We start from the raw sequence: 12,285 nt of genomic DNA on the forward strand, positions 1-12,285 counted from the left end.
TGGGAGGCCTTCTGAAAACGGATCTTAATTCAGCCTTCCTGATTTGCCAAAAGATCCTTTGCCACAGAAGTCCCAACATGGGCTTTTCAGTACGCAATTGTGGTGGTTCCCACTCCCTAAATCCGTATCGACATAATGCATCAAATCCTTTTCCCTCAATCTGTCCCCAGCGAGAATCTCCCTCAGCCTCATTCCTGCCCCTCATTTTCGCAGAGGTTAACATTTAACAAATTACACTCCCAACCTCTTTCCAGGCCCATCATCTTTTTAAGTTCAACAAGAGTGGAGCTTGCTGGCTAATTTTAAGTATCACATTTCTCCCTGAGCTCCTCTCAAACTGCTCTCTGGTTTCGGCTGCAGAATGTTAACAGGCCAGAAAGCACAGGGGAGACAAAGCACTTTATCAGCTTCATACCTAAAATAATAAGCAAGTTTAAAATAAACAGTTGGGAGAGATTGAATGGCACGCTCTACTGTCAGCAAAGGCAGAAATGCCCCAGTCCAGGGCTGACAAATGACGGAATGGTCTTCTGGTTTCACACTGGATCTCGTCTCTGAACTCTGTTTCTGCTGGTGTTTATAAATGAAGCCGTATACTTTTCACTTGGTTTTCTTAAGAACAAGTTCATGAAATACTTTCTAGTTTCCTTGTGAACTACCCCAAGCAAGATGTGAGTGGGAGCAGTGCAAGCTCCCATAGATACTTTCCGAGGGGGTCCCAGGCTTGACTCTAGGATGATGACAATTTCCAAAAGGCCAATTTAACAGCAATTGGATTTTTCCTGCCTGCCTGCACCATTAGCTGACAACTCACTTCTTCCATCACATCTGCAAACAGTTCTCCTAGACAGTTCTGACATTTCCCACTTAGGAAAGCCACTTTCAGGAAGTTATTAACCCAAACGGAATCTTCCTGGTCAAGCTCAGGGGTACAGAAATGCCTCAGGTGGGCAGGTCTGCAGCCAGTTGGTTCCCAGTAAGCGATAAGAATGGCCAAATAGGACAAATTGGAAAAATCAGACCAAAGATGTCAGTTACTATGAGACTAAATACCTACAAGTGTATAGAGTACAGCAATAATAAAATTCCCATTTTTTGAGAGTATTATTCCATGAGAGCAAAGACCATACCTATTTTGTTCACTGTATACCAGCACAATGCCTAGTTCATAGTAGGCAAGTATTTGCTAAATGGATAAATGTAGTGTTAATATGTGCTGGGCACTGTGCTAGAACCATTGCACATGTTACCTCATTTATTTACCCGTCCCAAAGCTAGAAGGTAGGAATTAGACGAGGAAACTGAAAACCAGAGAAGTAAAGTAACTGCCCATGGTCACCAATTAGTAAGTGACAAAGCTAGGACTAAAATCCAGCTGTGCCAAAGCAATGTTTTTGCCACTATACCCCTCTCCAAAACACAGGTTCAGTCACTAACCTGGTGAGGTCCTTATATTGACAGTCTTATTGAAATTATCCTTGAGCGCTTCTATCACCGACTTCATTTCTTCATCCACCTCTTCCAAGCTGATTATATCCTCAACCAAGGTAGTGTTAAGATTCATTCTGGTTTGGGACTGTCCTTTCCCTTTGGCTAGAAAGTCAACATTCAATGAATTAAAAAAACAGCAGCATAAACAGAGACAATAAACAATGAGTTAAGAAGTACCTACTATGTGCAGGGAAAAAAGCCAAGTGCTGGAAAATTACAGAACATTGTCACTGCCCTAAAAAAGAGCCTACACTTACTGTCAACCTGGGACCCAGCATCACACAAAGCACTTTCTCAGATATTAGTGAAGGCACACGTTTTATAATGAGACATCCTGGTGAAAATATGGGCTATAATGCATACGACCTTTATGACCTTGAGCAAGTTACTCTACTTCTCTGATATCAGGTTCCTTTCCTATGAAACAGGAATAATATCTATACTGCCAGGTTGCTGCAAGGATACAAACTAAGTAATTCAAATACCTGAAAGAGCACTATCCACATGGCAGACACTCCATAAGTGAATGAATTCCTTATTTTTCAGAAAAATAAACAGAAGATGAGAAAGGTAGAGTGACTTTGCCTAATGTCACAAGGTCATGAAATAGTAAAGACAAGGTTTGGGCCCAGATGTGCCTAATTTTAAACCCATGAACTTTCCATTAAATTGTCTTCATAAAATGTAATTGGAGATACATAAAATATATTAATTCATTTAAAAATGAATCCTAAGACAAGGATATGCAAAGTATCTGATGGCTGGTACAGACAAAAAAAACAACAGTAGTTTAGCAACATTAAACACCGCCGGTAGTAGTGACAATGGCTTATATTTTAGAAAGCAACAATACTGAGAACTGAATAAAATTCTAATTTATATCTAAACCATCATAGCGATTTTTCATATGCATCTATAATGTGTACATGCATAGATCACTCCCGTGAGTATTACAAATAGTCTTGCATTTCTTTAAGGAGGGTGTGGGAAGGAGAAAAAGAATAAAAATATTTAAATAATATTATCCTATACTAGTTTATTTATTAAGTATACAACAAATTTTATTGAACATCTACAGTGAGCTAGATCCTGAGCTATTTGTATACCATATTACAGTTTGCAATGCAATTTCAAGTACATTCTTCTTTTAGATATTCAAAGCAGCTCTCTTTGATGTAGGAAGAACAGAGATTATTATTGTCCCCGTTTTACAGATGAGAAATTTGAGGCACAAGCCATTTAAATGTTTTGCCCAAAGTAACCAACCAGTTAGCAGCAGAGTGATTTTTTTTTTTGAACATTTATTTGCTTGTATCACCATCTTGCTTGAAATCTCACTGGTCTTAAGTTAACAGGCTAATGGCTTAGAATTGTCAGAACTGATGAAAGAGGTGAATCTTCAGATTTAGAAACACAAGTTCCAAACAGGATAATAAAAGTAAATTCATACCTACATTTTGTGAATGCAGAAAACCAAGGACAAAGAGATTGTGAAAACAGCCAGAGAAAAGACAAATTATCCATAAAGGATCAAAATTTAGAATAATAGCGACTATAGAAGCTAGAAATAATTTCCAAGAGCAACAACAGAAGCTAGAAACAATGGAAATAATATCAACTTTGGTGTTAAACCAGGTATGCATGTTAAAAATTTTAAGTTATGCCCATCAATATTAGAATGGATAAATATTCTTTATGAATGAAATACTATACAACCGTAAGAAGAAAAGATCTATAACTACAAAGAAGAATTTAAATGAATCTCACAAACATAATGTTAAGCAAAGAGGCTAGACACAAGAATCCAGACTGTACAGTGCAAAATCCAGATACAATAACATCTACTAAACAGTATAACAGATAAACAGATAAACAGTATATCATGAGTAGTTAGAATAATAGTTACCTGCAAAGGGTAGAAGGTGGTAAGTTACTAAAAGGGAGCAAAAGGGCACTTTTGACATGCTGGGAATGCTCTTGTTTTTGGTTTGGGTGCTGATTACATAAGTAAAAATTATATAAGTGAAAATTATCAAGCTATTTTCTTATGATAGCTGCACTTTTCCATAGGTGCTTTATTTTTATAAAAACATAAAAAAGAAATTAAAAGTAACCACCAAAACAATAAGAAATAGAATGTATACCTTCCAAATCAGCAGAGATGAAAAAAGAAGAATAAAGAAACTTGATTAATCCAATAGAAAGGAGAAAAGAAGAAACAAAGAAAACCTCAATAAAGAGGTAGTACAAAATAATAGAAATACAAGTACTCAGACCAAAGAACCAGTTAAAAGTTAGAGATTCTCAGTAAGATTTTTTTTAATCTAGTCATATATAATATATACAAGAGATTTTACAAAAATATAAGATCACAGAAAGTTTAATGTATGGGCATGAGAAAATTATAACCCTAGCAAATATTAATCAAAAGAAGGCTGGTGTAGTTATATTAATATAAGACAAAATCGATTTTACAACAAAATGCATTATTAGAAACAATGAGGAGCACTTCATAAAAAGAGAAAAAATTCACCAGAAAGATATAACAATTCTGAGCTTCAAAACTACTTATGGACTGAAGAAAAATGCACAGTGGAATTTTAAAATATTTTAAATGACAATAATAAAAATACTACACATAAAAAACTTGTAGGAAGTACCTAAAGTTGTATTTATAAATTTACAGCCTTAAATGCTTACAAGAAAAGAACAAAAGTCGAAAATTAATGAACTAACTGTTCAGCTCAAAGGATATAAAAAGAACAAGAACATGGGAGGAAGTAAACAATATAGAACAGAAGTCAATGAAGTTTTTAAAAAGAGAGACCAAAAAAATTAAAAGCTCTTTTACTAAAAAGGTGTATAAAATTGACAAACTTCTGTCAAAAAGAACTGATTAAAAAAGGGAAGTAGGGAATTCCCTGGTGGCGCAGTGGTTAAGAATCTGCCTGCCAACGCAGGGGACACAGGTTCGATCCCTGGTCTGGGAAGATCCCACATGCTGCAGAGCAACTAAGCCCATGCGCCATAACTACTGAGCCTGCGCTCTAGGGCCCACAAGCCACAACTACTGAGCCCACGGGCCACAACTATTGAAGCCCGCGCACCTAGAGCCCATGCTCCGCAACAAGTGAAGCCACAGCAATGAGAAGCCCGCGCACTGCAAGTAAGAGTAGCCCCCACTCGATGCAACTAGAGGAAGCCCGCGTGCAGCAATGAAGACCCAAGTCAGCCAAAAATAAATAAATTAATTAATTATTTTAAAAAAGGGAAGTAGACACAAATAAATAATACTAAGAAAGAAAAAGGGGACACAGTCACCAAAACAGTAGAGATTTTAATAATCTTAAGAGACTATTATGGACAACTTTATGCCAAGAACTTCCTATAAACATATAATTTACTAAAACTAACTCAAGAACAAAAAGAAAATCGGGGAGTTCCCTGGTGGCCTAGTGGTTAGGATTCTGGGCTTTCACTCCCGTGGCCTGGGCTCAATCCCTGGTCAGGGAACTGAGACCCTGAAAGCTGCATGGCGTGGCCAAAAAAGAAAAAAAAAAGTATTCCTATTCACCAGCAACCAAGTAGAACACACAATTTTTAAAAAGATATAAACTTAAAACAATGAATCTTCTATAAAATAATACAGAATATATTTATGACCTTAAGGCAGGGGAAAATTTCTTGAAAAGGAAAAAAAGAGCACTACTCGAAAAAGATTGATAAACTGGTCTACATTAAAATTAAGAACTTCTGTTCACTAAAAAAACACTGTGAAAAGGCAATTGTTATCAGCAATACATATATATATGCAGAAGTCTTATCTTTAGAATACATTAAAATTCTTACAAGTCAATTTTTTAAAATGGGCAAAAGACTGGAAAGAAGATATCCAAATAACCAATAAACAAATAAAAGGTGCTCACCATCATTATTCATCAACGAAATATAAATTAAAACCATAATGAGATATAACTGCACACCCATCAGGATGGCTAAAATTAAAAAGGCTGACCATACCAAGTGCTCACAAGGATACAGTGGGTATTTAGCAAATAGAAAGCTAAAACACTCTGGGAAGGAGTGTAACCTGACATGACTACTTTGGAGAATTGTATGTTCTGAAACTGAACTGAAACTGAATATATGCATAACCGAAGGCTCAGCAATCCTCCTCTTGGAATACACCCAACAGAAAGGCATACATATGGGCACCAAAATGCATGTTCATAGCAGCATTATTTATTTTAGCTCAAAACTGGAAGCAATTCAAATATCCATCAACTATAGAAAACACACATAAATCGTGGTATACGCATTCACTGGGGTACTATAAAGAAATAAAAATGTACCAACAACTACTACAGGCAACAACATGGACAAATCTCACATGCAGATTGCTATCAAAAGAAGCCAGGCATGAAAGAATACATCTTGAGTTCAAAAAGGGCAAAACAAATCTGTGGTGGTAAAGTCAAGAGAGGGGACTGTCTTTTGAAGGGTGACAACTGAAAAGGACATGAGGGAAGCTTCCAGAGTACAAGTGACGTTCTATATCTTAATCTGGGTGATGGTTACATGGTTGTGTTCACTTTGTGAAAATTCACTGAGCCATACACTTACAATTTATGTACGTACTTTTCTGTGTACATCACTCAATTTACTTTAAAAAACATCATATACAAAAGTGACAAAAATGATGATAGCCTAGAAATAAACCTGATTAAAGAACTGTGCAAGACCTTTATGGAGAAAACCTGACAATATAAGTTTCATAGAGAAGAGCAAAAGGCCAAGAAGAAGAAAAAGAAAAAGCTAGCATGTTCTGAGGGGAAAGATTTGTACCACTAGATTCAAGACTTGTGATTCAGGCACTAAGGAATTTAGTGCAGGGAGAGATGAGTAGTTCAACACATCAAGAACTCAGATATAAATCGTACATATAAAGAAACCTGACATATGACAGAGGAAGCATTACAAATCTGGGAGTAAAGAAGGGCCACTCAATAAGTGAGGCTGACACACTTATTACCCATTTTAAAAAGAAATAAAATTAGATTCCCTACCTCACATCATATTCAGAAATAAATTCCATATGGATTAAAAACCCAAATGTGGAAAGTAAAAACCTTTAAAAGATTTAGAAGAAAATACAGAAGAATAGCTTTATGACTTTCAGATAGCTGAGGGTTTGTTAAGTAAGACAGAAAAAGCAAAAATGATAAAAGAACTGAAAAATATGACTACATTGAAACTTATGTTCAATGAAAGACATCATAAAGTAAAAAGGCAAAGTAGATACTTGCAGCATATACAGTCAACAAAGGATTAGCATTCCTAATATAGAAAGAATCCAATAAATCTAAAGGAAAACGTCAAACAACCAACTTTTTAAGAGGCAATCAAAGAAGACAAAAACTGAAGAGCCAATGAAATATGACAAGATGCTGCTTACGCGCTGCAGCTAACGTCTAGCGCACTAGAAGACTGCAATGCTGTGGGCGTCAGGAGACCTGGATTCCAGTTCTGCCACTAACTTGATATGACCATGGGCAAATGTCTTACATACGGACCTCAGTTTCCTCATTTGCAAAACGGTGAGATCTGTGCTTCACTAGGTAATTAGAAGAATTTCTTCACTGGATAATTACAATTCCTTCAATGGATAATTATAAGGATCAAACTAAATTATTAAATGTATGTGAATTTAAAACAATATAATGCAACCTATAGATCAAAAGTTATTAACCGACTATAAGGCTTCTATGCATTAAAGCTCTTTTGGCAACTTGTTAATTTTCCTATTAACAGAAAAGGAAAAGGTCTGCATGAAACCATAAAAGAAAAGCAGTGGGAAAAATATTCAGTAGGGTATTTCAAGCACCATCCTTAGGAGTGGACTCCCTGACCCACCACTGCAAATAGCAAGTCTGCTTGACAATTTTCTGTCACTCATTCATTCCTTCAACAAAATTTTTTGATACATACTATGTGTCAGGCCCTGTTAGTTGCTAAACAAGAAAGTCATAGACCTCACAGGGTCCAGTATGGAAGACATAACAAACAATAATTAACTAATTAATGAGTGTTGTGCTTAAGTACATCAAAGGTAAAGTGACAGTGTGCACAAATGCACGTAACAAGGGACCTGACCCAGCCTAAGAGGTCAGGGAAGGCTTCCCTGAGGAAGCGACATTTAAGCTGAGACCTGAGTTGTATCAAGGTCTCATTCTTGGATGACACAAGCCATTAAGATCATCCATTTAAATCCACGGCTCTAATATCTCCTCACCCAACAACCTTCTGCTTTTAATATTATTTCCAAAGCAGATCTTCCTATAAGAAGGCATGTTGATCCCTGCCACAAGTATTCTGATTTGCTTGGCACTTATACCTCTAATTCTAAATCTAAAAGAAATTAGGCATTTTCTGAGCCATAATAACAAAAGAGGCAGCATGGAAATGAGAAAACAGGTTCTAATACCATCTCTGTCACTGTGACCTTTTAAGCTAATCAACTGAACCACCTGAGATACCATTTCCTCATGAGGCATGGGGAGAAATTCAGAACATCTCTGAGATCCCTTCCAGCTATGATAATTCAAGGGCTAAATATAAGACAGGGGTGAGGAGGTCATGCCTCTACCTTTGGCTTTCTTGGTAGCGAAATGACGGATTGGTACAGCTGGATAGGCCAGGTATTGCCCGTGGTCATTCTGTCTTCCACTCACTGTCTTCAGCGTAATTTCTGAAACAGGTCTGGTCAAGGCTGCAAGGGAGTTGCAAAAGGCAGGGTGGACCAAGCGGAAGCACCTTAAACCCAAGGCCATGACTGAAGACAATTCTTGTGAACACCCACTAAAAAGAACAAGACAAAAAGGAGATCAAAGTAAAACAGACCCTATTACAACTTCAGAAAATAATCTGTACCAGTTAGCAAGCAAATCCTATCAGCAGAGTCTATCAATCAGTTTTGAGTATGTGCTAGGTAACTTAAATACATTATCCCTAATCCTCCTCCCAACATCTGTACAACTTAATATGATTAGCCCTATTTTATACTACGAAGGAACTGAGGCTCATGGAGATTTAAGTAACTTGCTCACAGTCTGTAGGACTCCAAATCGCCATGCTCTTTCCACTACAGCAAATGCCCCTTAGCACACAGGGAACAGAGTTAAGTAAATGTGCAGCAGACTAAATCCTTAATGATGGTAATTAAACCTTTATAGGAGAAAAGGCACAAAATCTTGATACAGTTATACTATAAAGAGGAAGGGCAGATCACTGGAAGAAGACTTTAAACTAAATAAAACCATTTCAACAGGCATAAAATGACTGGAAAATTCACACAACAGCATTTAATTAAAATTTTCTTTGGTTCCTTATGCACCGATTACCAATTAGAATGCACTTTACTGTGAGTCTGAAGCATGGCTGAGGTTTGAGGTCTTCCATGTTACAGAACTAAAGCTCTGGGAAATGCCACCCTCCTTGGTGTTAACACAAGTTACACATTATACTTCTGAGGGCTTTGACCATGGAAAAGATGCTAGAGCCTACAGCTACCTCTGGGATAGAACACAGTTCTAGCTTACTGGCAAATGTAGCATTAATAGCTTCTGCCAGGAATCTGGCCATTATTACTTAGCTAAAAATTAAGCACAATTAGCATCAAATACTTGGAAACTACCGTCTTTGAAAAAGAGCCCCAAACCTCATTAAAAAAATAACAAATCTCATCCTAGAATTTTGATGCAGTATAACAGACTGAATAAGAGCATGGGTTTTGCAGTCAGAAGACTTGGAATCCAATCCCATCTCCACCACTAAATGGTGACTAAATGCCCCTGAACCTCTCCGCACCTTGATCTCCTCAACTGTAAAATGGAGATAATTATAGTTATTTCCTAGGTTTGGGAAGAATAAATAGGTTAATGTAAGTAAAACACTTGGCACAGTCTCTAGCAGACAGCAGGAGTTCCCCAAAAGGGTACCTATTGACAGCTGTCACCTTTCCTTTCAAAGACTTCCATGCCAGGGTCAGACACAACAAAGAAATCGTACATGTCATTACTAAAGTACAAGGAAGCCTAGAGTCAGTCACATCTAGATATAAATTTCAACTTTGGGCAATTGATTCCACTTACTGGGCATCACATTCCCCCTTTGCAAAATGAGAAAAATAATCCTGCTCTTAAAGCAAAATGAGATAGTGAATGCATATTAAAAACCTCGTAGAGTGCCGGGAATATAGTACCTGTTTAATAAAAGCTGGCTATCATTACCACTATTTTTTTAAAGAAAAGCAAATGAGTTGCACAAAGGCAAATAACTTCTCCCGATGTAATTTTTAATAGCAAGAGATGCTAGATGTCAGTGATGAGTGTGTGGACGTCAGTAAAGACAGAGCTAGATAAAAAAAAAAAAAAAATTTTCCCCTTTTACATTATTAATGCCTACTATTAATGGAGGTCAGGCCTGGGCTGCCTGCTTTACCCATATTATTCATTTAATCCTCTCAAAAATGCCACAAAGATAGTATAATATTCTCCTTTTTATAGATGTAGAAGCTGAGGCTCAAAGAGACTGTCACTGACCAAGGGCATGGAGCTAATAGTTCTGCCCTGTAGCAGCAAAACTGTTCACAGAAATGTGCCTCTAAGTGAGGTTTCTATATCTAGGTTTTTGCCTAATATAGCCAATGCCTAACCCACACTTATATCCAAATATGGCTGTATAATATAGTGTGTTTTTTTTTTAATCTACAGGGTCTCAATCTGGCTGTTTCACTAAGACAGGTTTCCTGGTGTTCCTGTTGCAGGTCACAATACCAATCCACAAAGCAACAGGAAATCAAAATGGTTTAGAAATAAACAACCTTTGACAGAAAACGCACCCAAAAGCAGACCCGGTACACGTGAACCGGAAGACGACTCTATAAATAAACCACACTGCTGAAATGCTTAAGGCGTAGATTTTAATTGCACAGAAGTCAGGAAACTTCAAAGTGGAAGGTCAATAAAGGCAATCCCTTGGACCCTTTACCTTAAGAACATGCATATTAACACTCAGTTCAGCAGAGAAGTAAGGTCGAGGAAAGGAACCATTATGGGAGCCCAAGTATTATACAACAAAATTAACCTACATTCAGAAAAAAAAATGCAGCAGGAAATATCTGACCTTTGGATGCGGTCTTAAACTGGAATCTCAGTCTGCCCATTTACTAGCTGTGTGACCTTAGGGAGATCATCAGCCTCTCTGAGCTACAGTTTCCACTGCAACTTTCTCATGGTGATATTAATGAGCCTTTAAAAAGGTAATTATAACAAAAATAATGAAACAATAGCTTATAATCATATAGTGATAACTATGTGCCAGAAACAATTCTAAGTGATATATTGTATATATTAACTCATTTGAGCTTCATGATAACCTAGGAGATAAGTACTTATTATTATAACCATCTTACGGATAAAGAAACAGAGGCACAAGATAAATAATTTGCCCAAGATTTTATTTCAGGCACTTTTGTTCCAGAGTCTGTGCTCTTAACCACTATCCTAGGTTGTGTACATAAGGCAGTATAATTACTGGCATTATTTTTCCAACTGTTGAAACATTTTTAAAAACTACTTGAAGCACAAATTCTTTATCCAAAGTCGAAGTTCTCAAAACTTGAATTTTCCTGTTTTTTCATAGAAGGTGCACTTTAATTTTGTAAAGAAATAGATGAGGAACACAAAGTCCTGGTTTATCCACTGTCCCAGCAACCTCTACCAATCCAGCTGTATATTAGTTTATGATACGTAGACTTTTATAAATGTGGGTGTGCACACACGCAGGCCCTTGTTTTATATAAAATACTTTCACGTGTTACCTGGTTCTCACAGTAACCAGGGTTGTGATAATCACCCACATTTTACAAATAAGCAAATTGATATTTCATTTCCTTGAATACTCTTCCTGCTCCAGGGTCTTCAAAAATACTGTTGAATCTGCTTGGAATGATCTTCCCTCACCTCTTTAATGAACTACCGCACACTTTCCTTTCAGATTTCAGCTTAAGCATCACTTCCTCAGAGGATGCCTTCCTTGGCTATCTCCTCTAGCCCAACAGGTCAAACGTCCTATAGCCCACTTTCATAGCACCCTGTACTTTTTCATAGCACTTACTTTAACAATATCAGTTAATATTTGTGTAGTTATTTGATCATTGTCTAATTCCCTCCGTAAGACTATAGGCAGTACAAGGACTAATCTATGGTTGTCTTGTTCACGGCTGCATCCCCAGTCCCTACCACAGTCCTGAACACAGGAGACACTGAATAAATGTGAAGAATCCATGAGCCAAAGTCTATAAAGATTAAGTCCTTCCTCCAGGTCACGATGCTGGCACCAAAACTGAAATCTAAGCCTCAGACAGTAGGTCCTAGGCTCTACTTCCCACTGCTTCCATTATCTCTTGGTTTGCCAGATTTTTCACTTAGAGATAATAGGGCATGTTCTCTAAATTCAGTGCCATATGAAGGCATTTATAGTATCTGACTCTATGCAGGATCATGTCCCTGGCACAGCCAAAGGAAGGATGAGACACTTTAACAAGTGGAGAAAGAGCTTTTGCCTAAGAGCTAGGAGGGCTGCATTCCAATATTCCTATCTCATCACTCCCTGCCAGCCATCCTTTTTAGACTCATAACTACCCTGTATTCAAAAAGCACTTGTGGAAGCTCTGCTGATGACCTGAGACTTGTATCAAGTCATTTCTTCTACCTAGGTTTTCTTTCCTCAACT

General features: G+C 37.3%; 1 protein-coding gene across 4 annotated transcripts in view; it reads right to left on the bottom strand.

Moving 5' to 3' along the window:
• The window catches only part of MRRF (mitochondrial ribosome recycling factor), a 55,724-nt gene that overhangs the window by 42,459 nt on the left and 980 nt on the right, over positions 1–12,285 (bottom strand). For 3 of the 4 annotated variants that reach the window (XR_014265387.1, XR_014265388.1, XM_082467893.1), the window contains exons 2-3: positions 8,138–8,349; positions 1,438–1,593 (exon numbers count right to left, since the gene is read on the bottom strand). Coding sequence is in view for 2 of the 4 variants with exons in the window: in XM_082467893.1 (XP_082324019.1) it covers positions 1,438–1,593; positions 8,138–8,321 (340 nt within the window). In the remaining 2 variants the exon portion in view is untranslated. The remainder of the gene's footprint in view (positions 1–1,437; positions 1,594–8,137; positions 8,350–12,285) is intronic. The other variant, XM_082467894.1, reaches the window with a different exon arrangement.

The sequence above is a fragment of the Balaenoptera physalus genome (assembly GCF_965194825.1).
Source record: "Balaenoptera physalus genome assembly, chromosome: 7".
Taxonomy (NCBI): Eukaryota; Metazoa; Chordata; class Mammalia; order Artiodactyla; family Balaenopteridae; genus Balaenoptera; species Balaenoptera physalus.